At 44.2% G+C, this 26,189-nt stretch overlaps 4 protein-coding genes across 13 annotated transcripts; 2 read left to right on the top strand and 2 right to left on the bottom strand.

Moving 5' to 3' along the window:
• Nucleotides 1-3,533: 3,533 nt before the first annotated feature.
• Nucleotides 3,534-15,265, top strand: LOC112467774 (platelet glycoprotein V). Its single transcript, XM_025036570.1, has 10 exons — nt 3,534-3,722; nt 4,160-4,511; nt 4,576-6,423; nt 8,206-8,374; nt 8,698-8,831; nt 9,288-9,549; nt 10,117-10,383; nt 10,493-10,738; nt 10,834-11,035; nt 12,704-15,265. Exons 3-10 carry the CDS (start codon nt 6,008-6,010, stop codon nt 12,937-12,939), a joined length of 1,932 nt encoding a protein of 643 aa, XP_024892338.1. The 5' UTR covers nt 3,534-3,722; nt 4,160-4,511; nt 4,576-6,007; the 3' UTR covers nt 12,940-15,265.
• A 69-nt stretch (nt 15,266-15,334) lies between these two features.
• LOC112467775 lies at nt 15,335-16,628 on the bottom strand. Its single transcript, XM_025036571.1, has 4 exons — nt 16,263-16,628; nt 15,902-16,123; nt 15,591-15,797; nt 15,335-15,505 (listed from the first exon to the last, which is right to left on the bottom strand). The coding sequence occupies exons 1-4, from the start codon at nt 16,405-16,407 to the stop codon at nt 15,345-15,347; spliced, it is 735 nt and encodes a 244-aa protein (XP_024892339.1). The 5' UTR covers nt 16,408-16,628; the 3' UTR covers nt 15,335-15,344.
• A 239-nt stretch (nt 16,629-16,867) lies between these two features.
• On the bottom strand, nt 16,868-19,046 carry LOC112467807. 4 transcript variants are annotated; one of them, XM_025036628.1, is made up of 5 exons: nt 18,964-19,046; nt 18,608-18,817; nt 18,045-18,520; nt 17,808-17,957; nt 16,868-17,726 (listed from the first exon to the last, which is right to left on the bottom strand). In XM_025036628.1, the coding sequence occupies exons 2-5, from the start codon at nt 18,769-18,771 to the stop codon at nt 17,482-17,484; spliced, it is 1,035 nt and encodes a 344-aa protein (XP_024892396.1). In that variant the 5' UTR covers nt 18,772-18,817; nt 18,964-19,046; the 3' UTR covers nt 16,868-17,481. The 4 variants fall into 4 exon arrangements, with proteins under 4 accessions (XP_024892396.1, XP_024892398.1, XP_024892395.1 ...); XM_025036630.1 differs by having other exon boundaries at nt 18,643-18,817; XM_025036627.1 differs by lacking the exon at nt 18,964-19,046 and having other exon boundaries at nt 18,608-18,841.
• Nucleotides 19,047-21,289: 2,243 nt separating this feature from the next.
• Nucleotides 21,290-26,189, top strand: LOC112467841 (sodium- and chloride-dependent GABA transporter 1-like). Of its 7 annotated transcripts, none has more exons than XM_025036710.1 (15): nt 21,290-21,704; nt 22,496-22,564; nt 22,628-22,874; nt 22,978-23,197; nt 23,285-23,386; nt 23,515-23,692; nt 23,780-23,912; nt 23,996-24,130; nt 24,222-24,325; nt 24,453-24,577; nt 24,659-24,771; nt 24,865-24,996; nt 25,284-25,487; nt 25,578-25,745; nt 25,810-26,189. In XM_025036710.1, exons 2-15 carry the CDS (start codon nt 22,560-22,562, stop codon nt 25,909-25,911), a joined length of 1,968 nt encoding a protein of 655 aa, XP_024892478.1. In that variant the 5' UTR covers nt 21,290-21,704; nt 22,496-22,559; the 3' UTR covers nt 25,912-26,189. The 7 variants fall into 7 exon arrangements, with proteins under 7 accessions (XP_024892478.1, XP_024892476.1, XP_024892475.1 ...); XM_025036708.1 differs by having other exon boundaries at nt 22,350-22,564; XM_025036711.1 differs by having other exon boundaries at nt 21,612-21,704; nt 22,404-22,564.

The following is a 26,189-nucleotide window of genomic DNA, read 5'->3' as shown; positions in this document are numbered from 1 at the left end:
TTACGGAAAGTTAGGAAAGTGCATCGACATGTACATACGTCAAAAGTTGAGAGAAGGTAAAGGGGACAAAAAATTCATCCTCTGAAAGTCAACGCTTATTTAGGCCTGTTCGGTTTAGCAGTTTTAGCTGAAGTTCATTCACGATTCATCTTTTCTTCTTTTTACGTTTTCTTTCCTTTCAGGCTTTTTGTTTTCCCAGGCGAAACGCAATAGTCAAAATGCAATAGTCCCCCACTTGCCGCGGACAGCGATTCGCATTCCGTAATTGAGGGTAGTATTCTTCAGTGCAAGAGAGAAGGATTCTGCATGCAAGGAGTCCCCATAAGAATAATATACTTAATAGGAAATTAAGCTTGTTATATGCAGTGCAATGTAAAGAAATTAATGACCATGGAATTATGTTATTGCAATGTAAGGATGAGATTATTGGGCCAACGCTACCAGCAAAACGATTTCCCTGCTATTTGAGAATAAATTGTAATTTAATATTACACGTTTTATGCTCGTATTGTTGGCTCATTAATCTTCTTTGTAATAATATAATTCTATGGACAGTGGGTATTCCAAATCTGTCGAAAACAGATTCGACAAAATGCCACAAATTTTTGCAAATGTAGCAGAATTTTTAATGAAACATAAAAGGGACAGATTGAGAAGGATTACAGAAATCGAACAGAATCTACCATTTCGTATTCGAATGACGTGTACCATCTAACAAAATAATCGTTAACAAAATAATAGATTTTGCTCGGTTTCTATCGCTGTTAGATTAAGTCGATGGATTCCGCTGGCAGAATCCAAAGCTTGATGTGGACGCAGTCGGTGCCGATCTGCCGGCGATGTTCTGCTCGAGTCCATTGGCAAACCGCTAGCATTTTGCTCGCTGGGATATTCGTCGGAAGAATGTTAATGGTGTTTTGGTATCGTGTACAGGAAGCGATGGATATACGTCATCTACATCCCGCGACGTGGAAGCGTCCTCCTCGGGGTCCAACGCGACGGCGACGGGTGCTCCGATGCATCGAGCCACGACATCCAACCGCCGTGTCTCTCTCCCGGTCCCCGCTGCGACGAGGAACGCGGCGGCCCCCGGAGGGTCCTGGTGTCCGGTACAGAAAACGAAAATCAAGCAAGAGCGATGGAAGTGAAAAGTTCAGCCGGGATTATTCGGCTGCGGCCCGCGGCGGAAAGGCACGGGATACCGGACGCCGACTTTTAAATCCCTATCGTAAACACACGTGTCAGAGGCTCTCAACGTCGCCCGGAATATTTCGACGAGGGGCGTACGGAGGGGCGTATATACGGTATTACCAAATGACAATCATCTGACGTGTACGATTGGCGCGCGCAAACATGCACAAAAACTCATTTCGCGATCCTGGGTCTGTTTTCTATTGCTGAACTGGTTGCGCATGTTCATAGACAACGGGACCCACTATACAAAATACTCGTGCTTGAAATAACGCAAATTAGTGCAAAGCTGGAAAGATGCGAAACGTTTCTTCTGTTTTTTTTTTTCTTTATCGTTTTCCTACTTCTGGTTGATAAATTGTCAGGCGGAATTTCGACTGTCTCGAGGATGCAAATGTAAATCTCTAGAGAACGAGTCCGAATAAAACAAAGTCCATCGTGATTTAATTTAAATGCGGAGAAAAGCTGGCCAAACTCGCGGCTTTACGACGCCCGTCTAGATTTAGATCGTCAGTATGTGCTTAACTTAATCTGCTCTCATACAGTTTCTTTTTACCCCTTTCGCGGTCAACCACGCGACGCGGCGCCGCGTAAACTGAACGAGTTAGAAGGAAAGAGAAAGAGAGAGAGAAAAGAAAGAAAAAGAGGCCAGATGCCAGAAGCGTGAAAAAGCGAAGACAAACATTTCTTTTAGAGGATATAATTCGGACTCGACCGCAACTTTCGAGAAATTTGTGGTATAACTCTCCCTTTAATAAAAGAGGAAAGCAAAATTGGCAGGTTTACAATATCCTTTTCGGTTTTTCAAAGGCATGCACTTATTTATTGCAAAATGCAAGATAACGTGTTGCGAGACTTGCGCAAGAATGTGACAGAAGAGAGAGGAACGGAAAGAGAAAAAGAAACGGGAACGCAATGCGAGACACGCATCTAAAATAAATACTCGATATTTTTTAGGGGAAAAAAAAGAAAGTTTGAAAGAAGAATGCGGCGAGAAAGGACGGATTAATTTGTCATCGTGCGGAGAACAATTAGTCTATTGATCAACATTAGAAATAACGAGATCCAGTAGCTTCCAAAATCGCGAGCAGGCCGATCTTCACGCTGAGCGTCCTCGTCGCCCACGTCAGGCGATTATCTCTCAATATCTCAATGCAGCATGTAAAACGCCTATCGTGTATACTCGTGGCGCGATGCCCGCACCGCTACCTTCCTCGCTCTGCTTCCACTCTCTGGCTCTCCTCCTGCTTCCTTCCTCCACCGTTTCTTTTTCTTGATAAGAAAAGGAGGAGTTTGCCTGCATACCTCGAAGCTATGCGGTATACAGATCCAGGCAGAGCGTCGGAGAGAAACAATGTACTTATACGGGCGCCGATAGCAGAGAGAAAAAGGAGAGGGGGTAAAGTATATCAAGATTTATTTTATTTTTGCAGTAATAACTTTCTTTAATTACGCGATGTCGTTTGCAAGCCGTTTTAAAATATATGCCAAGTTAAAATTAGCAAGTTGAGTAGACTGGCTAAAACGAGTAAACAGCTTGCAAGAATTTTGTGTGTGTTTATATTATATTATATATCATCAACCTTCTCCCATATGTTGTAGCGGCGGGATATGCTACAGAATATTCCTGGAGAATAACATTGAAATATTTTCTAGAGACATAGAGGAAAACGTAACAATCATACCGAGATCCAGAATAAGCGTTTATTTATTTGAAAGTAATCCTGTCATACATTTTACATATGCTGGTCATATTTCAAACACAGAGGCGGACACATAAATCGAAAAAGATCGGTTTTAGTTTAGTATTTTGAACTTCGGTAAGGTCATTAAACAGAGAGAGAGAGAGAAAGAGAGCTGGCGAAAGAGGCAAGAGCGCGTGACGCGGCGGCTGAGGCTGAGGGCGGCTGGCGCGGCGGCGGCGGCCGTGTGTGCGTTGGCGCCAGGCCGCATTCTCGCATTCGTTAAACCGAGGCACGGAGTTAGGTTCCTCCGCCTCATACCTCGTACCTTATGCCTCGTGCCCTGCCTCGCTTTGCCTTGTCTTGCTTTGTTTTTGCCTGCTGGCCTCTCCCGCTTGTTGTGACTTCCTTCCTTGCTCCCGTATTACTCTCTGCCCGCAGAGAATAATAGCGACAACAGCGGGATGAAGAGAAAATCTCTCTCGCCTCTCTCTCTCTCTCTCTCTCTCTCTCTCTCTCACACACTCACTCACTCACTCCCTCTCTCGCATCTCTGCCTTGATGGTGAAATGAATAAAACCGTGTTTCTTGCTATGAAAATTGTCGGAATTTATCTCTCTCAGCTCGAGAATATACGCGAAAAATTAAAGCTGTGTTTTTCATCGCATTGTCCACAGTTGGATGACCTTTATGCCGGGAGAGATTAGGTGAATTGTAGGCGCCAGTGCAGATAGATACCATGGGTGCCAATGTGGAATAGCTTAAAGAGGATATAAGGCGAGTCGCGGTGGCGCCGTCGTACTCGAGAATTTGCACGACAACCTCTGGCGAGTTACAACACATAAATGGGTACGTAAATCATGCGCGTAAACAGCCACGTTATATAGATAGAGGCGTTTACTCGGATGACAAGCGACCCGTGAAGCGCCGCCGCCGCATCGGCGAGCTCATTAAGTAATCGATATTATTTTACGATGAACAGAGAAACCCTTGATAGAACACTTACGATCTCGACACGGACACGCGTACTCCAGGGATTGCTCTCCTTACGATGATTAACGAACGTAAGACTGGGATTTTTATCTCGCCAAAGTCTTGTAACGGGCGAGAGCGCCACGCCGTGCGTTTCTTGCGCGATCCCTTACATTCTGATTAAAAGCCCCGTTATAATTCCGGCCTCTCCGAATTTCGATGACGCATTTCAAAATAATATCGATACTTGTGACAATTAAAATGAAATGAGAGCAGTCATAAGATAAGATTAGGATTATATATATCTGTTTCAGACATAGGGTAACGAAAAAGGAATGAAAAGAGAAGGTGTCGCGACGAAAGCTACCGGGCTACCTGAGATACCCAACGTCATAAATCACTCGTCCGAAATGCATCCGAGCATGAGAGGCAGGACATTCGGTCGACTTCTCGACTCCGTCTTAAATAATTGCCGATAATGAATCAGTCGAGTCTAACGACGAGCCAAACAACAGTTGTCTCTCGGCTGGCCCCATCAAATTGACATTCCAAAAAAATTCGTTCAGTTTCTGCTACGAACCTTAGAACCTCGCTTCCAAAACGCAACTACGACAAAGAAACAAAATTGCAGCTTGATTTATCTTTCAGAATTCTGGTTTTCCAAATGTAAGTTAATTAAATTAAACTTACAATAGTCGACGATTATCTATAATGTATAATGAATTTTTAGATTTATAGTTTTGATGAGGAGACAGGCAAAGCGACAAAGGAGAAAGGGAACAGCTATGAAATGGTTTGCGACGAAAAGAAGAAGAAGAAGAAAGCGCGATGGAGGGCGAGTGGGAGAGACAGCGCGAAAGAATTATCTGGTACATATTTTCTTTAATGTCGTGCACCGTGCGAAGCAGTTAAGCAAAGGTCACAAGTTGAGCAATCTGTTTATCGGTGCAAACAACGATGCGACAAACGTCGAAGGAAAGGTTGATGAATCTTTCGTCGGAACGGCTGTCCTGGCGAAACTCCTTCGCCTTTCCTGAGTCAGGCTCCACGAGTGGAGGTGAGAGATCTCCCTCCTTTCGAACAATCAAAACTTCCGGGAATAATTGGATAAACCTAAAAGGAGATAAAAGCGTCGCCTACCGGGGACCGGATTTGAGTAAGCGCGGTAGCCACGGCGAGGGAGTATAAGGAACGTGCTGTGGGACACGGCGGGGGGGCAGGAGAACGAAGGAGGAGTACGAGGTGAACAACAACGAGGCGAGGAAGGAGAGAAACGAGAATATGCATAGTATTGGGGTGTGGTGGTAACGCGCAGGAGGAGAGCAGCTGTTGGAGCCGAGCCGTTCGTGGCTGGACCGTTCCGTGAGTGAGCGCGCGGCCGGTAGAAAAAGAAGATGAGCCCGTCGGTGTACGCGCGTAACGTACGACGGAGGGGGTCGTAAGAAGAGTGAAGAAGAGCCCGGAGGGAGTCCCTCGCCGAAGGAGGCGTGCGGCGCCACGGTGGGTACCGACGCGACGACTCGGTTGCGACTATAAGTAAGTCTCGCGCGGCGCGCCGCGACTTAATGCCGTCGCCGCGTCCGTGGCGCCAAGAGGAAGGCCCGTTGGCGACGACGATAAACCTCCTTCTCGTGCGTCCCCGCGATTGCGAAGGAGAGGAGAGAGAGAGAGAGGGAGAGGCCCGGTGAACTTATATTCCGTAGGATGGTGTGGATCGGCGACAGTAGAGATAACACGTGGCTGTCAGTCGCTACTGCTACTGTGTCGATTTCGCCTGCCAGTGTTGACCAGTGATCGGTGGTACAGCGATATTTAAAAACAACACCGCGCTTTCAAGGGCTCCGGATTTGTTTTACGCGCTATGAAACATTGTGTTGACGTTCGTGTTTTCTTCAAGGGACAGTCGTACAGTTAAACGCAGACGATTACTGTCGTGAGACCTATAACATTCGTGTACATAGTGTATCGAGTGGCGGAGACGAGGAGAAGTAATTCATTTTCGCGTAAGTGGTGGTCGCGCAGAGGGTGGTCCCGTTTTGCAAACCTCTTGTCGCGAAACGTCGTCGCGGTTTCGTTTGATCGCGTACCCGACAATCGCCCTGACACGCGTCTGTAATCACATTTGGTAGTTCGGTGTTCCCGCTCTCGCGTCAAGTGACAGCATGTCCGGGATTCTCTACACGCTGCTGGGCCTCGCGGCCAGCACGAGTCTTCACTGCGCCGTACGCCGTGAGATCAGCCCGTGCACCTGCCGACAGGAGGAGTTTCCCAGTCCCGTTATCAACCAGGCGGCGACGGTGGCCGCGTCCACCGGCGGGGTCGCCAACGCGAACAACAATGCTGGCGTCGGTGGCGGAGGCGGCGGTGATAACCACCACGTAGGGGAGCGTATCGAGGTGCTGTGCGAGAAGATGAAGTCGTTTGACCAATTGGCCGAGGCATTGAGCGGCAAATTCACCCCCGAGCAACAGATCACCCTGCGAGTGGCACACTCGAATTTACGTGACATATCGCGCCACGACTTCAAGGAGCTGCGTATGTCCATCACTCGACTCGAGCTGAACCACGATCATCTCGGGTAAGTGCGATAGACAAGCGATGACGGAGTGATTCGTCGATGAACTCCGTTGCCATCGAAAAATTACTAATGTGTCGATGCGTGCGTGAACGATGATCTTGAACGGTAAGATTATGCTCAAGTACCGAAGTCTTCGAAGACGTAAAGAATCACGAGGACGCGATAATGACTTGATTATCAGTCACGGTTACTACAACTCGCTGCGTACACAGTTGTGGTGATAACGACGGTTTCGGAGATCATCTATTCCTCAAATGCGGTAAACACTAACTAAGCAACTTTTCATCTCAACATTTTTTCATTATACGTAAGATTATTTCTTTGGAATTTTCGCTACAGATTAGATTGCTCGATCAATTTCAATGTCGACCGGGACATTTGAAGGAAGGCTTGGCGTGAAAATTAATTATCAACGAGGTTTCTACGAAAATTTTGCGGAACGATCCGAAGAGTGGAAAAAATCGGGGTTGAAAAATACTAACGGCAAAAATTGAACGGCAACGAAACGCCGGAGCCGTGCGGTGCACGTCTGTCATCTGTACCCGCGTAGTCCGTCGCATAGTCTCTATGTGAAGTGTGCCACACACGTCGATACGGCCGGCCAGTATCTTTGCAAAAGGTCATCGTCTGCTATTGCGGACATTGAATGGAGGCATTTATATATGTATAACAAAGAAGCGATCTTAATTCTCACAATGAGTATTTGCGAAGGCGTTCGCGGCGCCATTGCGTACACGTTTGAACCGACGCGTGAACTTTCGTCGGGATGATGCATTGGGAGAGCTCCCGCGAACGATGGATCATCACTGAAATCTTATAGCTGATCGTCAAGCTTGATTGTCAATCTCAGATGCTTTATAATAAAGGTTCGTTCAGAGAACCACCTGCGGGGTTCTCTCAATCGCATCCGTCACAAGCTTTTCTGTACGGTTCCGCCCGGTATAATTAGATAAAGCGACAACAATGATAACAAAACAGGCGTGACACGACGGCTGGTGCACGGCGGAAGCAGGATATCGTTACATAATGGTTTTATCGCGGAGATTGGTGAAGAAAGGCGACAAATCGTCTCAATATGCCTCGACATTGCGGCGAATTCGGTGCGGTAGCCTCTCGGTCGAGGCGAGAGACCGCGAGTTTTCCAGTCCGTACGTTTGGAGCTCTCGCTCTGTACCATTCGTCTTTTCTCGGTATAATGTCCCGCGCGGTGGCCGTCATTCTTTATGAGCGACACAAAGGACGAATTACCAGTCTTCCTTGATTATATCCTACCGCGCGCGTCCCACACAGGAGGCTGAGGAAAAAAAAACATGACGGTCCTTGAGGACCGTAACGTCTCTTTAGGAACGCTAAGTATTCTCGTGAGACAGCGGGACGGGGGCGGTAAGAATGAAATCTTAATCGTGCCTGACCTCTTCGCGCGAGTTATCGCGCGAAGCTGAGTGTGTTTACCGTGGTGGAATAATTAAATAACGAGTCGCAGTGAGCCAACACTAAGTGTATAATCAAACGATAACGTCTGGCGCGTCGCCACTTTTTCAGGGTCCTCATTGGCTCGGCTCGTTGCTCCGGTCACATATTACTACACAAACGATAAACAGCGTTGTAATAGAATATGAAATACTATTGCTCTTGCCGCGCGACGAAAAGAAAAGGATACAGGTCTTTAGAAAAATAAGCATCACGAGCGCGGAAACGCCACTCGCGTGATTACCGTATGTCCGTCTATCGTTTTCCTGAAGTCAAGGACCCGTGAACGAGCGTGATATCGTTGATTTGCAGGGTCGTGGACGGTGACGTTTTCGCCGGTCTGGGCCGTACACAGTATTTGAGCCTCGCGGACAACGAGGTGCCGTCGATACCGAGGCACATCTTGTCGCATCTATCGCTGCTACGAACTTTGGACCTCAGCAGAAATCGGATAAGCCGCATCGATTTGGATGACTTCAAGGTAAGTGACTCGGGATTAGATTACTTTATCTCTAGAGTTCATGTGCACTACAGTAAGAGAGAGAAGAGGAGCAGAACGAAGAGGTCCGTTAGTGCGATATAGCGATATATCACGACACCCGCACCCTAGTCACGTGCTATGATTTTTTTTCGAAAAAAAAAAAAAACGGAAGCGAGTATTAAAATTCCAAGAGAGATACTTCATTTAAAAGACTATTAAAGGAAAAAAAATCATAAAATTGAATAGTCATCAGAAAGGAGAGAAGAGATATCAAGCTCATTATACAACGTTGCAATTTAATGTTCTTTTTTTTTTTATTTCAGTACAATCCGACGCTTCAGCACTTGGCCATGGCCGGAAACGCGATCTCCGAGATGACCCCGGGTTCGCTACCGCCTCTGGTGAAACATTTGCATGTCGGAAGGAATCGTCTAAACAGCCTGAATCATACTCTAAGGTAGCATTGACTTATACCTTTTCTCGTAAGTTTGGACGCGAAATTTGAGTGAATAAATCGAAATTTTAACGCTATGATAAATTATACACTGCGGTAGTGTCGGTGACACTAAAGACATAGCTTCCATTAAATTATCTTTGAACCTCGCATTTGTGCTGGAAAGCTACTGCAGCATCTCGCCCATCCTGTTTACTTATCGTTTAGACACTACGGCTCTTATCTAATTCATTCTGTTTATGTCCGAGCCATCAAGCTTGATGTATGCGAATCGCTGACTAAAGAAAATTCCCTGCGTGGACTATTGATCGGCATCGACCTTTAAAATCGTACTCGGGACTCCCCGACAATCTGCGATTCTGCGTGCTCGCTCCAGCGGCGAACACGTAGAGCAGGATTTAGCCACCGCGATTTTAACCACCGCGATTTAGCCACGTGCCCCATTTGTTTGCTTTGCAGAGATTTGAATCAACTCGAGTGGTTGCTCATTAATTCTAATGAGCTCACGTCACTCGACGGCGAGCTACCGTCGTCCGGCCACAATCTCAAGATGCTTTACGCCGTGGATAACAAGCTGACGCATCTGCCGGCCGAGTTCCGATACCTTCACCGTCTGGAGACCCTCTTCCTCCAACAGAACAAGATCCGAAATCTCGACGGCACTCTGCAGAAAGCCAGACGCCTAAAATTCCTGGAGCTCTCATATAATGAATTGCAAGAGGTATATAGTTCGCCGCGTCCGCGTCACGCGAAATTCTTCTTAAGTTTCGACTTCGATATCCAATTTCGTAGCGCACGTAAAGACGAGCGCATAACACGTTTGACCTGTTCACAAAACGCGAGAACAAAATTTCGTTTTCTAAATCATATTATGCCGAATAAAACGGGTATACCTTTGATAGAGAGGATTTTCGAGGAACCTAAAAGAAAAAAAGAGAGTAAATCTGTGTGATTCGCGAAGCATCGTCAGGCGAGCGCATTCGGAGCGCACGTGCTCTCGAATATTACGCTTTAACGCGCGCGACACGGCGGGGGAGTCGGAGGAGGTAAAAGCGCGCCATACATTGAACCAATTACCACGACGTAACGTAATTATTGCCGTCTTCCGCCTGACGGAAGGATCTCGAGTCAGCACTCGAACGAAACAGACGGACGTATCTCGCGTCGCGACTTTCTCGTTCAAACTTGCGCGACTCGCGCCGGCTCGAATGGCCGTTAATTAGATCGCACGGTTCACGCGCGTATCACATGGATAAGAATTCAGACACCTTAAATTGTGCTTCTTTAGCTGAACGCGGACGATTTCATAGAGGCCGAGATGTTGGAGGACCTCGAGCTCGGGCACAACTCCCTCAAGTCTCTCGGCGGGGCGGACGGCGATGGAAACGGGAGTAGCGCCCTTTATCCCCTCAGATCATTGAAGTGCCTGAACTTGACGCACAACGAGCTCCGCGAGTTCTCCCTGGCCTCCCTGCGCGGCCTGCGCGAGCTCAAGTTGCTAGATTTGTCGAACAACCGGATCGCCAGACTGCACAGAGGAAGGCTATCCTCCGAGGTAGGTATCTACGTCATCCGATACTTTACATGTTGACGAACGTCATCGTCGAAGTCGTTCACGTTTTCTAATCTGATGATTGGTCGGAATCTATTTGCGATGCCCGTAGAATTTGGTGGAAGAGGAGGGCGAGGAGATCGCGGGCAGCACTATTCAGGACTTGAGTCTTCAGCATAATGAGCTGCGTAGTTTGGACGGCACCCTGTTCCTGGGCATGAAGGAGCTGCAGAGGCTCAATCTTAGCCACAACGCGCTGGGCCCCACGATCGGGCCGCGCGACCTGCGTGGTCTCGACGGGCTCCGTGTGCTCGACATCTCGCACAATCAACTCACCACTCTCGAGGATACATCGGAGGTATACATAAAAATCGAGTTATCCCTTTCGCTTTTTCCTTTTTTTTCTCTCTTTGTTCAATGTGTGATATAATCGATCGCACAATCGTGGTTTAGACGTGGCTACCGTCTCTGGAGGAACTGAACGCGTCACACAATCGCCTGGTCACGCTGTCCGGCCGAGATTTTCGCGGTTTCCCGGTGCTCTGCTGGGCCGACGTGAGCATGAATCAAATACGTACCCTCATGCCGGAGCTGGTGGCCAATACACGATGCACGATTCACGGAGTCCCCGACGTGCTACGTATATACCTTCAAGGTGAGTTTATATTAGATACGCGCATTATCTCTCTCTCTTTCTATCAAGGCGTCCCTCTTTGCCTTTTAGCCTTTTAGTACCATATTTAACGCCACCGTATATGCACATATTTCTATTCACGCGCATAACAGATTGTTTATAATAACATTATATAATAGCAGCAAATATTAGAATTTCTATCACGGTATTAGTAAGACTCTTGTATCGATCTGGAGAATAGATAGCGTGAGAAAAGACGATCTTTTTTAAAAAAATATCTGTGGTATTACTCGATAAAATGATTCTTAACTAAAGTTAACAGAGAGCGACAAGATACTGGAAAATTTAATTTTGGTGTAACATAATTGCATAGATGAGAGAAGGAACGACCGATATGCGCAATGTTGTTTATTACCCGACCGGTACACGAGAGATTCGTCGCGAACGAACAGTAATCGAATTAACAACCGTAAACGAGATTTTGATTCCCATAGGAGAATCTCCGCTCCGACGAGACGATTGTTCGTATCGCGGTAGATTCTGATGTCTCGCAAGCGCGCGCGCGCGAACATTCCATTTAACAAAATATAGATTTCATGCTCTACGCTGCAATAAATATCTAAAGATAAATATCTAAAGGTTACAATTCTATGAAATTTCAACGCAATTTGATATTGCTTCTCTGCTTTTTTTTCCGCTAATATCTCGCACTTTTCTTTCGACAGACCTGGGGTAGCTCAACATTATTTAGCAATATTATTGACGAACGATTAAATTCAATTAGACCGTTAGACATTAATCGAAGCGGACAGAACGATGTATGGCGCCAGTGCCATCGCATAATTAATAAATACCGCTTGTAAGGTCCAGCGTGGACATACAAACAGAGGGAAGACGAGAGCGAAGGGAGAGGAAGAGCGAGAGAAGGAACTGGAGAAGAGAGAGTGTGTGTGCGTGAGGCCGGGTGTGAGGGGACGACGGAAAATAAATTACTCGCTTGATAATCGCCTTGGCTCCGTTCGGTTCCCGAGGCGTTATTTGTTACAACGGTTACATTTCTCGCGATAACCCTCGATGTGGCGCCATCTCATTATTTATTATATACTGGCGTCTGCCCATTGAGCTTTGTTATTGTTAATATATCGTTTCTCTGTCTCTCTTTGCAGCCACGCTATCGTGCCCAATCCCGTTATCTCCGGCTGGTTTCAGTTTCCAGCTTGACACTCTCTTTCTCCTCTTCGCTCGCGGTTTCGCGCCAGGAAATCCGTGGGACTCGCGACGAAAATCGCGACGAAAAAATTTGGGAAAGCCGGGTTCGCGCCGCGAACGTAACACTCGCTATTAACGATTAATGTTGCAGCTAGGCGAATCTTTATCATCACAGCTGGGCTCCACATCGTCATTAATCGCGCATGTTTTAATGATAATTTATTTATTTATTTTTGCATGATAACTCACAATCAAAATAATACGACTCTCGAATTTAGGGCTGAGATACAGCGAAATATACAATAAAGAGCATGAGATACCGGGAACGAAAAATCAAATTGCCCGTGACGCTCTCTACATATATATCTCTTCACCCATATGTATCTCTCGTTTCTCATATCTTATTGTTGCTCCACTTCATCGTGTGTCACGCGGCAAGCCCTTACACTCACACATACACACATGCTTTGTTGTTCGTAGATAATCCCGTGCTGTGCGACGCCGGCCTGGCCGACTTGACCGTCGCGCTCGAGGTAAATCACGCCAAGGTTTACGGGGTCGGCAGCGATTGCCCAACCACGACAACGCCCGTGCCGCCGACGACGGTCGAGCTGACGTCGGCGCTGCCACCGGCACCACTGCCCCCGACGCTTCTGCTAGCTGCCGCGGCGGCCGCGTCGGGGGGCAACGTGTCCTTCGCCGCCACCCTCGAGTAAGGGCCCCAGCATTGCCGCGATGCGTGCTGGCCCTATGAGAATAATTGCGCGAGCACCACATCAAGCAGGGTGAAGATCCGACGAAGGAAGAAAGGAAGAGGGGAAGGTACCCGAGAAATTCGCGCGAGAATTTGTCGTCCTCGTTTGAACGAGACGGGAAAAAAGGCGCGAGGTAGACCACCAAAGTATGAACGGAGCAATCGTCAGAAACGACATGCCATCTCTGTGGACACCCATTGGTAGTGCGCATCGCGTGTATGTACATCGTGCGTAATTTACAATGTAACGGGCTCGACGATACTTCCGAGCGCTCTCGGAAAATTTCGTTCCCAGCGATTTCGAGGGGGCGGTGTGTTTGTGCGTCTGTCTCTGCAGAGAAGCACCTTCTTTAGTCGTAGCAAGTCCCGAGAGACGGACCCGCACAGCCTCGATATGTATACTTAGGAGAATCTTGCGCGTCCAAAAATATCCCGTTGGATATTCGGGCTACACGAGGACCGCGTTCGTCCGATATCGGAGTCTTGAAATAATTCGAGAAAAAAAATTCAAGATCCTAGATCCGTGTACGTCTTCAGTGAGAAACGAGTGAATGCGGAATTGTACCGCATACAAATTTATACTTTTCCGTTAAGCAACAGGACGAGGTCCTTACATGCCTTTGCATTGTAAATAGTCTTCATCAGCGAAAAGTCTTGTTTGCGTAGCAGTAAACCATCTTAAATTTTTCTTTTCGTCAAGTTGAGCGCAAAAATAGCCGACAATGTATAAACAAAACTCGATATTGCATCGATTAGCAACTCATTCTTATTTATAAATTCTTCGGGAACTTAAAAAAACGTACGACATTCTCAACAGATTCCATCACGTGTGCAATAAAAAGCTATATATTGAAAATCGTTGTATTTTGGAAATGCGTGTAGAGCATCCAAGCGTCCCGAGACGGAATACGTTAATCACCGCTTTCTGATAAGCTACCAACGTATCGCGGAGCGACAATACGAGCGAAGGAAAACAGCAACGTTCTACAACGTGATTATTCGCGGAAGACTTCGGTCTTCGGTCAACTTTCTCGATGGTCATGTATATGCAAATGAATTCCCGACGGGTCAATGGAGCAAATGAAATCTGTTAACTTTATGCCGTTGGCACGGGCAGATTGGCAGTGGGCGATCAATTGACTCCTTCGTTAACTCGTGCCAATAGGGACGAATTGTTATCAGCGTGCCTCCACGCATACATAATGGGATCAGCTCGTTTGTCATCCGCGTACAGTGCTCGGTTAATACCATGCGCGCGTAAATATCACGATAAATACAGCATAAAACGTCCGTTTCCGGAAAAAATTCGCAGAAAGAAACACCGCGCGAGACATCCTTCCCTGAATCAATATTATAAACGTTAAACGCACTAGTAGTAAATCAAAGATTTCGGAGTTCGGCTATTCCATACACTAAATGTAGCGTAAATATGAAAATTTGCAAAATTTATTTAAAAAACAAATCATTTGCCATGCAAATGGCGTTATTTTGACTCGAGATCGTTAGATCTATCAATCGTAAATCTTGGACGTAATTAGTATTACTTGATTCTTTTGACACACACACGCCCATATATAAATATATACAATACGTATTGCAGAAGGCAGCCAACTTAAGCTAGCACGACTGCTAGCTTAATTTTAGCTAGAACTCAGAATCAAAATAATTTATCTCTATTAAGTATTTTAATGAAAAGTAACTTTGCGTCGTGAAGAGGCATCGCGAGAGAATCGTGAAATATTGATTAAGTATTACAATGATCAAATGTAACGCCTATCCAGTCAACTATCTAACAAGTATGCAAGTATGTGCGATATGAAATATCATCGTCAAATGATTACAGGTGTGCGGTACATTAACGTAACGTCCAAATGTCGTACTGATTTTACTTATTAAGTGTATTTCTCACGATGCTACGGGGACGACGCAACGTTGACATGTACGTAGGTACCATTTATATAGATATATATATGTATAAGTATATGTACATATATATACTTATAAAAAGACAAAGCAGAGACCTGTTTATATAATTTTAGCGACTAAGTTATTATTTATCCGCACTGTGATTTGCAATTTGCTCTCTTATGACTCTTGTGACAAAATAAAAATTAGAGAAACAAAAAATTATATATCTCGTAATGACGATACACACACATATAATAAAATCGTGCCGATGTTTAGACAACGACGTGTGAAATGTTACATATCTTATACATATAACGATTTATTTTAGGTATCTTAACTTTTATTAATAAAGACCTCTCGCAACGAGAGAGACAGAACAAGATCATGTGTTATTTCTTACAAAATATATTATTCTACGAGCTGTTATAATTAACGTAACGTAAGTTAGCGTTAACCGTTTTACAGTTTTTTTCTCGTTTTTATGTAATACTTCAGAAATACACTTCGTACCTGGTACAGAAACAAGGTGATGTCGGACACTTTGGAACAATCGGAAAAATCTTTTATAGTGCTCAGCTCTTTGAGATGCTCTTTCTTCAGTCTCGGTTCAATTTGCTCGACTAAAATGACGATTAAAGTAACTGTCTCAGTGGTGCGAACTAATTATATTTCTTATTCCAGATTTATATTTGGAATGTCACGTACCTGTCCAGTGATTGTCGCTGCGTGACAATTGGACAAAGTATTTATCCTTTGTCGCCTCGTTGTGCATGAAAAAGGAAAACTTTACACGTTCACAATCCTGTTCCTCTTGAAGGCTTAGATGTATGTCCAAATTTACTTTGTAGATGTTGCATGCGCGCTTAATGGCATCCCATTGTAAGATTTTCTTTCTCTTCCTTTCTTCTAATTCTGTCAACCGTCAAAATGGAATAAGAGCGAGTTCGACTGAGGGTGAAATAACGCAATACTGAACTTTCATACTCCAATTCAAGTAAATACCAAGCTGTACTCACCGAGCTGTAGGTCCACCATCTCCAACGACAAGGTTTCTCTCTGCACTTTCGCCTTTTCCAACTCGTCCTTCAGATTCTCCTGCAACTTTATTGCATTCGATATCTTTCTGTCAGTCACTTTCTGCTCCAATATGACAGCATCTATGTCAGACTTTGTCATGCCAATTTCCTGTTGCAGCTCTGATATTTTACCGGTGTTGACAGATTTCTTCTTACTGCAGTCTGCGAAAAACAAAGACAAAATGTTGCTCTTATGCTTTCATAAATAGTGCTTTTCAAAAGTAAATTTTTGCCACGTAAACTCGACTTTTCAACGATAGTCTCCGATAGTTTGCCAAAGCACACAGAGAGAAAAGCGTACCCTTTTCGCGGAGAAACGCCTGCTCGATCCTGGCGTCCACGGACAGCCGAAACTCCCGACACGACGAGATCCATTTATTCACGATAGTGTGGTCATCATTCTGGAAGACGTCGAGCAGATTGCACTCAAGTCCCAACGTATCCATCGCACTCACGAACGGGCTTGAGTAAATAACAACTTAAATCGACTAATTTGACAGCATTGGCACGCGGACCGGTTATACGGTTACTCCACACTCGTTACCATTGTTGCATTCAAAACATTTTGAATGGCAGTGACGCCAACGTCGCGCCGCGAACATCGCTAGAGACCTCCAAGTCGGTAAAGCAGGCATCGCGAACGTTGCAAATCGATTCGCTTTCCTTGAATATTTACAGAAATCATTAAAATTGTTGTAAAAGTACATTTTTTGCGGAAAGTAACGCTGAATCGTGAAATCTACAGTTTCCCTGGACTTAATCTCCTCTTATCTCTTTTTTATCACTAAAATATCACAGACACACGTTTTATTTTCTGATATGTATATTTTTCAATGAATTGCAGAATTGAAGATACAATATTAATTTATTTATGCACGTGCACACACACATGCACGCATACACACACAATAAATATTAGAAACAAGTTTCTTTAAATTAAAATTTTAAATTTAAATCACCTTGAATAAAATATTATGCGCTCTCATTTCATTCAAAATACACGATAATTGTCGCTTATGACAATACACGACTAATTGAAATAACCAATATTACAGAAAAGAGGAACAAAAAACCAACTGGATTTAGTCGAAGCCAAAATGTATTCTTTTAATGCTTTTTCAGATCAAAGGGCAACTATGTATCCTAAAACGCACCGTGTCATACAGCATTCATTAAAAAAATAGTTTTCAACAACTTGAATACTCGTCTTTAATAACTCGATAGAACACGGACAGTGTGATTCACGGTTTTTACAATACATTTCCAACATTCGTCAAATCATCGTGATTCTGCGTGCGACCGCGAATCTATCGACGTGACGTAACTTTGATTAACATAATCGGCATCACTGCGAGTGCCACGTAGAAAGTGCTCGCGTGACAAAAGTTACTTCACGCGTAACGTTGGAGAATTATAATAAATTTTAATATATTACAATACTAGATTTTTCGTCAACAGATACGATTTGTAACACAGCAACAAAATGTAAAAACACTGAAATGTCTCTAACTGTTCCGCAGTTATTTGAACGCTATCGTCGAATCGATATTTGGCGCTTTTGTCTCCTTCCTGGGCATTATCTCGACCATTTGCAGACTTCCATCCTCTTTCAAAGTCAACACCTGTTTTCTACCTTCGCCCCTGTCTTTCGCTTCCGTTTGATCGAGATTTGAATCTGATCTCGTCCTTTTCCTTGAGTTATCAATATCAGCCACGTTGATCGACTGCAGAACATATACCGGTTGCCGGGAAGACATGGAATCACCTTTCATAACAAAAATTTCCTTTTTAAGACACATTTGCAGTAATATGTTAATCTCGTGGATAGTACAAATATTATACCTACTTGCTGGTAATGTATTAGGGAGATACAGATGATCGCAATTTGATAAACCCATCAGTGACGACGTCACTTGAGTAACAGGCAAGATTGGTTGAGCTTGCTTTAAGAGTGTCATCTCCACCTCATCATTCTTGCTAGTAACACCAGAATTGTCTGCAACGTGTCAATAATGTGACAATAAACATAGAAAACTGAAAGAGCAAATAACGTATTAGTTTTTTCGATTCAGCGATATCCAACCTGCCTCATTCTCCTTGTTTCCCAGGTCACCCGCCTTGTTACAAATGTGCCTCTTATCCTGCTGGTTCTCCATAGTGTACTGTCCACAATCATCGCAGAATAATCTTTGCTTGATACGATCCCTCGAGTGGTGCATCACAAAGGAATTGAGATGCGTGGTATATTTGCACTTGTCGCATTGCAGCCAGGAGTGAGATCTCTTCGGTATCCTTTTGGAGCCGCCCGGACTCTCGTTCCGCGGTTCGTCGCAGCGGACAGAGATCTCTTTATCCCCGGATCTCCTGATCTGCGGCGGTTGACACGGCTTCGGCTTGTCGCCGCAAAGCTCCCCGTCTTGCAGGGAATACTTTTGCTCCAAGAAGCGTAGAATGTGGTCCCGGGTGTTGCGCATCTCCGTCTCCAGACGGTCGAGGGTGTTGACGAAGACGCCGCAGCTGCGGCAGATCACGTCGTCCTCGGATATCACGACCATGTATCTGCGACAGGAAGATCGAACTTTTTACTTAACGTCGGGACGCGTTACGTGCGGGCGGGCGGGCCGCTAATTAATGCAGATTTATCACCCCTCGCCGACCAATTCTCCGAGTTTCTCGATTACCCTGGTCCGCGAGTTTTGCGTTCTGCACGTGGCCAAGGCGTAGGAGCGGCCCAGGACCTCGTCGTCGCAGACGAAACATCGCGACGGCTCCCTCGCATCCTTGCTGTCGTTATTACTTCCTTCGGTCATGATCCCGAAAAATGCACGCGCGAAACCCGCGATTCTACTGTCAAAACTACCGCCCGGAATCCAATGGCCGTGTGAACACTGTGAACGTGCCGCGAATTAGGTTAGGTTAGGTTAGACCTAACCTAACTCAAATCGTCGAAATCAGAAAATGTATATTTATGATAGAGAAATTCTTTGCAAACTGTTACGTACATTTATTTGCATTGTTTGTAACACGACTGTTATTTCCTTTATTGTAGTCTTTCTTGAAAACTCACGTCCCCCCACGTCCGCCGCTAGAGACTAAAATATGCGAAAAAATAAGGAAAGTATGAGGAATCAAAATATTGTCGAGATGTATGAGAAAGAAAAATCTTATCTCTTGCATTATAAAGTAGTTTTACACTTAGTTTTTAATAAAATTAAAATTGGCTTTTAATAACAATTTATTCTTCGAAAGCGAGAAGAATATCAGGAATATAATTGGCCGCGTTCAGCAGACACAACTGTTGAGTGTCGTCTTATCAACACGCTACGTTGATTTGTTGGGTCTAAAAGTAAGAGCCAATCACGTTCGATTGCTACTGAGCGGTTTGTTCTGCTGAACGCGCCCATTCTTTTTGTCAAGTTTTTTTACCTCGGAAAATATATTAAATAAATTTGAGCAAAACTTTTATTTAACATTTGTTTAAGAAATATAATGATATATTACTTCAACTATATTTTTTACTGGACAATTCCATGTCAAATAGATAACAAAATAAGCGAATATATATATGTCTTTTTCAATCTCGACTTTATATTTGCAATGTAAAATTATGAAGAGGGGTAGTGGACAACCGATAATGCTGGTAATCTAGCAAATGCCGACTAATAAAAATATATTATAAAAAATAATTTAAATAACAGATATATGATTGCTCTGTATTTTCAGCATTATACCAAAAAATCTTGTGAGCTTTATGAACCAATAGTGCATCTTATAAAAAATTCTGGTATCGAGAGCATGAAGTCCTTGATACAAATATCACGATTAGACCAAGTGGAAGGAGCCACTAAAAAAACTCAGATACCTAAATCAGGGAGTAAACCATTAGGCAGCGGATTCTTCGTGAAATACTGCGGCTCTGTACATTCTCTTTCAATTTTCTTTAATTTCTCATTAATTTATCGAATAACCGGAGTGTACCGTGCCGTGCCATCGTGGCACGTATAACATCTGCAATACGTAAAAGCGCATCGGTAATTACACGCGTGACCGACCATCGCGCCCGCCGAGAAATCGGATCGCTTTACGTACGGTCCACCTCCGCGAACTCGATATCGTCCATAAAATTTTCATAATCGCACGAGGCGTGGGAAGGGTCATTATCGAGATCGTAATTGAACGTAGCGTCATGTAGGATTTCTTTCTCGCGCGGGAGACTGCGTCTCCTGATAAGAGCATGCCTCGTGCGAAGATGCCTTTCACATGCCGGTAGAAATATTGGTAGACGTTTACGCCAAATGCACTTAATCCACGTCCATTGTGCACATTTGTTAATTGGTTATCGAAATTTATATTTTCAGAACAGAATACCAACTTTAGCTGCCGAGTTTTACAACTTGAAAAGCATTTTGGGAGATGATATATTCTACGAGAGATACTACTGTCTGTGCTATTGCAGTGCAGTAAATTTAACTTTAAACTGAATTTAAGAAATGCAGCTTTCTTAGACGACACCTGGCAAATGCCGAAATGTGCAGCATTGGAGCTGGTACCTTGCAAAAATTTAGGCATCTCTGTATGGTAAGTGATTGTTGCGATAAGAAAGAATGAGCCTTGTGAATCTTATTCGCTGCTATTGCAGTTTCACCAGCGACAAGGCATTAATTGTGAATGTCAAAACGAGAAATCGGTAGCTGCTGAAGATGTAAGAAAAAGATCTCTCTGAGTATCTAACTGTTTAACTTTTTAAAATTGTAAATACTTAATTGTTATTTACATGCTACATGTAAATCAGAATAAAGTTGAGATCGGAGATGTACTGGACGAGATAAACGAGAATGTCATCAATGGCGATAGTAAAGGGAAAACTATGATATTAAAAGCTATTTAAAAAGTCAAAGTGTAATTGGGCTATAATTCTTATCATTATCTAAAAGATTCTTTTTATTATCTTGAACATTATGAAGTAATTTATTTGTAATTTCATATCATATTTTGCTTTCTCCTTATTTTGTTATTATATAATGTATACGTGAATGTGGTAAGAAATGCCACAGTTATATTAAATTTTAATTTCTTTTTTCTTGAAAATAAGTTTTCTAAGGCACCACCATTTTCTACCCCTATAAATAGTTTTATTTTCACGGTAATAAATAAAAAAAATATTAATATTTTTTTAACTTGCAAATAATCCATGGGAAAGATGGATCAGTTAAGAATCTCAACAAGTATTGTCCTTCAATGTGATAACGAATCTTTATTATGTCAAATTATACATATGATAATGAAAAAGAAAAACGGAAAACGTCGTATTCGGTCGGCGAGATGACTTGCGCGCGTACGGCCGATCTCTTCGTGTCATACGAGCAGCCTAAATATAGATTGACACTGTGGCATTAATTTGTTGAATGGAAAGATAGGTGCGTTCATGCTCGAGGGGGACCGAGCATCATTGTGGGGTAGATCGCGACGGGGTACGGCAGAAATCTCTGCATCCGTGCGAGCCCTTCCTCAAAGTCGCGCTCGGTTAAGCGTTCGGCTCACGTTTAAAAAAAAAAGGGGGTGACTCTCCACTCCCCTCAGAAGTTTCGCATTCCGTATACCGAAGATCTCGGAAGTGATTTCGCACCTGGAAGAATTGTGGAATATTTAGCAGAATGCCGAGCTAAGGACCGGTGCGAGGATACCAAGAAGGGACATATTGAGACGGCGAGGAAAATCGCATATATTGGATCGTAATAATTGCGTACGTATCACTTGTGATTTTCTTCAATCGTTCCTTCGCAATCGTTCCAATGGACGTCTTTGCTTCTTTTGAAGTTACGTGGCAAAAATATTTAAAACAAGATGTAAAACTATCCGTGTCACGTCGTTATCTATAATCTAATTGTTAATTGACTCCAAGTTTTATTTGAAATTTGCTTTTATATACAGCAATCGGTCTGCACGACTTTAAGATTTTTGATTAAATAAGAAAGATGGGTTCTTTTTCCGATTATACATCGTCGTTGTCGCGGCCTGGACACGCAATATGTAAACGTATTCGTCGCGATACCGCGCCGCACAGGACACCATGAGTTGAATAATAAAATAGGACAAGGTTGTGACGATGAGAACGCATTCGACGAACGCTATGATTCCCGGAAGTGGCTCGTTATTCATCGTCCGTCATCATCAAGACCCTTGTCTACTATATGTCATACCTTGCAATTGTACGCGCACCTCGCGCTCGTGCGCGCGACGACGACGATGACCGCGGGTATTAACACGAGGAGAGAACGTAAATTTCATCTATTATTTATATTAGGGACTTATCGTCATCCCCTACGTACTCTTCTCGAGCCTCTCGTAACACGTCCGGCCACTCTTAAAGGGCTTCCTGTTTGTTAAGGTCGGCACAACTAGATAGGACGAGGTCGCGTTGCAAAAACTTCCTATTTTATAGACGACAATTATCAATCAGCCCTTCGCTTCTCCCTGTCTCTTTCCACTTCACCGTCGATTCAACGGCCGTCCCGTTCCAAACGCTTTAATCAGAAAGAAGAGCGCAAGTTACACAGTTAGCGAGCCGGTCTCCACTCGCGCGGTCGGCCTGCCTAGGATGAGGTGAGTTCTCCAATTCCGATCTCATCTCGCGATCTCGTCGCCGCAACGAATAATGCCTTCAAGGGGATCGACCGGCCGTCCCAAGGTAGACAGATCCACTAGTCCTCTGCCGAGAAAACCGGCGCCGAACCCGGTGAATCCGGTGCAGGAGCTGAAGGCCCTCTTCTCCGATCCCGCCAGCAACCGAGCTCCCCCCAATGGCGAGAAAGAGTCGGATTTCCGATTCGAGGCAATACAATGCCTGCGACAGTCCTCGATTATCAAGAGGCCCAGGGATTCCCTGCCGGAACGAGGGAACTGGAGCAGCAAGGTAAGAGACGTCGTTATTAAAACGTGCGCCAATATCTGAAACGGGACCTGAATGTATAGACTTGTAAACGCAATTTCCGCATTTTTTTTTTCCTCTTTTAAAGATCGAATTTATTTTATCCGTCGTGGGATTGGCCATAGGTTTGGGGAATCTGTGGCGATTTCCGTACCTTTGTTATAAGAATGGCGGCGGTGCTTTCATGGTGCCCTACTTCATCGCGCTCGCACTGGCCGGTATACCCATGTTCCTGATGGAGCTATCCTTAGGACAGATGCTGACGATAGGTGGTCTGGGTGTTTTTAAAATAGCACCGATTTTTAAAGGTGATTTTAGAGAGTACTCAGGATCTCTTAATCTTATATTGAGATACTTCCGGGAATATGACGGTGACAATGTTGATCTTCGCACAGGCATTGGATATGCGACCTGCGTGCTTTCCTGCTGGACCAATGTGTATTACATCATCATCCTTGCTTGGGCGCTCTTCTACTTCCTGGTCTCCTTACGTACTGGTAAAGTGACTTCACTTCATACTTGATCAAAGCACGATGCTTCTAAAAGCATTCTTATTTCTTTACTCTTTGGGCTTGCAGAAAATCAGAAATTATTACATTTATCTAATATAATAAATTTTGCATAGATGTACCTTGGGGAACTTGCGACAACTCGTGGAACACGCGCTACTGCATCACGACCCGCGAACGTCTGAACGTATCGTGCTGGGAGAACGACCACTGGCCGAACAACTTGATATGTGCCACACCTCTTGGGAACTTGAGTCACGAGCTGTTGAAGGATCCAGTCAAAGAATTTTGGGAGTAAGTTACTGGCCTCGTATAGATGCCTTTAGTTAATTAATTACAGTGGGATCAAAAAGTACCATCCGCGCCTTTCGTTACAAAAAGGAGGCGCACCCTGCAGATTTCCTCGGGCATCGAAGACGTCGGTGGTATAAGATGGGAATTGGCCGGTACCCTCGCGGTCGTGTGGATTATGTGCTACTTTTGTATCTGGAAAGGCGTCAAATGGACCGGCAAGGTAAAGACCGAGAGCTGCGTTTACGACCAAGTTTTGTTCGCCACTTTCGGACGTAGCGTGTAAATTAATACGATGTAATACAGGTCGTCTATTTCACGGCGCTCTTCCCATATGCCCTGCTGGCGGTGCTGCTCGTGCGAGGCTTGACGCTTCCCGGCGCTTCGGAAGGTTTGAAGTATTACGCTACGCCGAATCTCTCGAAACTCGGCGATCCCGAGGTAAAACCGTCGATACGACGTCGATTTCTCGTTTAGTTATGCTAGAATATAAAATATTACAATCATTGGCACGATCGTTGTATGTATATAGGTATGGATAGACGCGGTGACCCAGATATTCTTCACTTACGCTCTCGGTCTAGGTGCATTGGTAGCCCTAGGCAGTTACAACAAATTTAATAATAATGTTTACAAGTAAGAATCTTCTATCTTCTATGGATTATTCTGTCTCCATTCATCATTCTCTCCTCTTCCTCTCTTTCTTTAAAAAGTTATTTTCTTGTAAGACGGATTATATGCAAGTCTTATCGATATATCGCAGAGATGCTCTCATCGTATGCGGAGTGAATACTTGCACCAGCTTGCTTAGCGGAGTAGTCATATTTTCCGTAGTCGGTTTCATGGCCCACGAGCAACAGAAACCAGTGGCCGATGTAGCCGCTTCTGGTAGCTATTCATTTTGTTCTTAATTTGTCTCGAATTACGATAACACAATAATAACTTTATTATATCCATCATTTTGATCAGGGCCTGGGCTGGCTTTCCTAGTTTATCCCTCGGCAGTGTTGCAACTACCTGGGGCCTCAATTTGGGCGAGTCTGTTCTTCTTTATGCTCCTCCTGATAGGATTGGATAGTCAGGTAACGTACGTTCATCGAATCCAAGGATCGGCGTCCATTATCCTAGAACTACTACGGATTAATGTTGAATGTTAAAAACAAGTCGCATTCCAGTTCTGCACCATGGAGGGCTTTATCACCGCCGCCGTGGATGAGTGGCCGCGAACGCTCAGAAAACGGAAAGAAATGTTCATCGCGATCGTATGCTTGATCTCCTATCTAATCGGACTTCTGTGCGTTACGGAAGTGAGTGTTATTGGTCGTATGGGTTACTCAAGTAATATGTAAAAAGTATTTTGTAAAAGTACAAAAGTATCCTTACATCTTATTTTTTTCAACTTGGTATTCTATGGCTGCGTTCGCTTTGGACGCTTTCGTGCTGAAAGCATCACTCCATCTTTTTTCAACATGTAATGAGTAATAGAGATATAGACTGACGCTTTCAGCACGAAAGCGCCCAAAGCGAACGCAGCCTTCGACAGAAGATTAGTCGCTTAGATTTCCTCTAACTGATGGAAATTAATCTTATTCAGGGCGGTATGTACGTGTTTCAACTACTAGACACGTACGCTGTGAGCGGGTTCTGCTTACTCTTCCTGATGTTCTTCGAGTGCATCGCCGTCTCATGGGCATTCGGGGTGGACCGATTTTACGACGGCATACGGGACATGATAGGCTATTACCCATGTTTCTGGTGGAAGATATGCTGGACATTTACCACTCCTGCCATTTGCGTGGTAAGACCTCCAATTTGCCCCGACAATATGATTCAGAGAACCAATGTGCTACTTTCCGTTTAATTACATTCGGTATTATTATACGTATAGGGCGTTTTCATCTTTAATATTATCAAATTCGTCCCTGTCAAATACCTTGCGTACGAATTTCCGTGGTGGAGCCATTTGCTGGGATGGCTCGCGGGTCTTTCCTCGATGTTGTGCATTCCAGGTTACATGATTTATATCTGGAGCGTTACACCCGGAACTACCTCAGAGGTATATAATATCGCGCAGGAGATACGCGTAACAATACGATAGCGATAACTCATTTTCTTTCCAGAAATATCGGAAATTGATAAAAATAGAAGATGATGTTGCTGCCTTACGGAAGAAACTCAATCCAATCAAAGCCGCTGCCATCGATGCGGAGTTCGAATTATAAAATCGTGCCTTCTTTAAATAGATTATGCGGTGTACGCGATGAAATGTAGAACGCTGGGGAAACTTTGAGCGCAATGGAATGTTTGCGATTCAGAAATAAGTCATATTTCGCTAGAATAGCATCAAGATGAGATATCATGTGCGTTTTACTCATTTCGAGCGCAGTTTCATCGAGAAAAATGAAGTTTATTGACTAAACTAATCTATTATATATCTCATAATCTGCTTCTAACATACCGTATGAAAAGATAAAAATAATAAAAATATACTTTACAATTC

This window comes from Temnothorax curvispinosus, unplaced genomic scaffold (genome assembly GCF_003070985.1).
Source record: "Temnothorax curvispinosus isolate PA1 unplaced genomic scaffold, ASM307098v1 QBEX01017816.1, whole genome shotgun sequence".
In the NCBI taxonomy this organism is placed as follows: Eukaryota; Metazoa; Arthropoda; class Insecta; order Hymenoptera; family Formicidae; genus Temnothorax; species Temnothorax curvispinosus.
The sequence above is the reverse complement of the archived record's forward strand: the minus strand, read 5'-3'. Positions and strand labels throughout refer to the sequence as shown.

What these genes read in the sequence shown, in the direction of transcription:
- LOC112467775 (XM_025036571.1), bottom strand. Translation starts at nt 16,407, where the DNA reads ATGGATACGTTGGGACTTGAGTGCAATCTGCTCGACGTCTTCCAGAAT. An exon ending in GATGGTGGACCTACAGCTCG is followed by an intron (nt 15,798 to 15,901) that starts GTGAGTACAGCT and finishes GACGGTTGACAG; the next exon opens with AATTAGAAGAAAGGAAGAGA. An exon ending in CAGCGACAATCACTGGACAG is followed by an intron (nt 15,506 to 15,590) that starts GTACGTGACATT and finishes TCGTCATTTTAG; the next exon opens with TCGAGCAAATTGAACCGAGA.
- LOC112467841 (XM_025036707.1), top strand. Translation starts at nt 22,617, where the DNA reads ATGCCTTCAAGGGGATCGACCGGCCGTCCCAAGGTAGACAGATCCACT. An exon ending in GAGGGAACTGGAGCAGCAAG is followed by an intron (nt 22,875 to 22,977) that starts GTAAGAGACGTC and finishes CCTCTTTTAAAG; the next exon opens with ATCGAATTTATTTTATCCGT. An exon ending in CACCCGGAACTACCTCAGAG is followed by an intron (nt 25,746 to 25,809) that starts GTATATAATATC and finishes TTTTCTTTCCAG; the next exon opens with AAATATCGGAAATTGATAAA.
- LOC112467807 (XM_025036628.1), bottom strand. Translation starts at nt 18,771, where the DNA reads ATGACCGAAGGAAGTAATAACGACAGCAAGGATGCGAGGGAGCCGTCG. An exon ending in GGAGAATTGGTCGGCGAGGG is followed by an intron (nt 18,521 to 18,607) that starts GTGATAAATCTG and finishes TTCCTGTCGCAG; the next exon opens with ATACATGGTCGTGATATCCG. An exon ending in AAACAAGGAGAATGAGGCAG is followed by an intron (nt 17,958 to 18,044) that starts GTTGGATATCGC and finishes GACACGTTGCAG; the next exon opens with ACAATTCTGGTGTTACTAGC.
- LOC112467774 (XM_025036570.1), top strand. Translation starts at nt 6,008, where the DNA reads ATGTCCGGGATTCTCTACACGCTGCTGGGCCTCGCGGCCAGCACGAGT. An exon ending in CTGAACCACGATCATCTCGG is followed by an intron (nt 6,424 to 8,205) that starts GTAAGTGCGATA and finishes GTTGATTTGCAG; the next exon opens with GGTCGTGGACGGTGACGTTT. An exon ending in TCGATTTGGATGACTTCAAG is followed by an intron (nt 8,375 to 8,697) that starts GTAAGTGACTCG and finishes TTTTTATTTCAG; the next exon opens with TACAATCCGACGCTTCAGCA.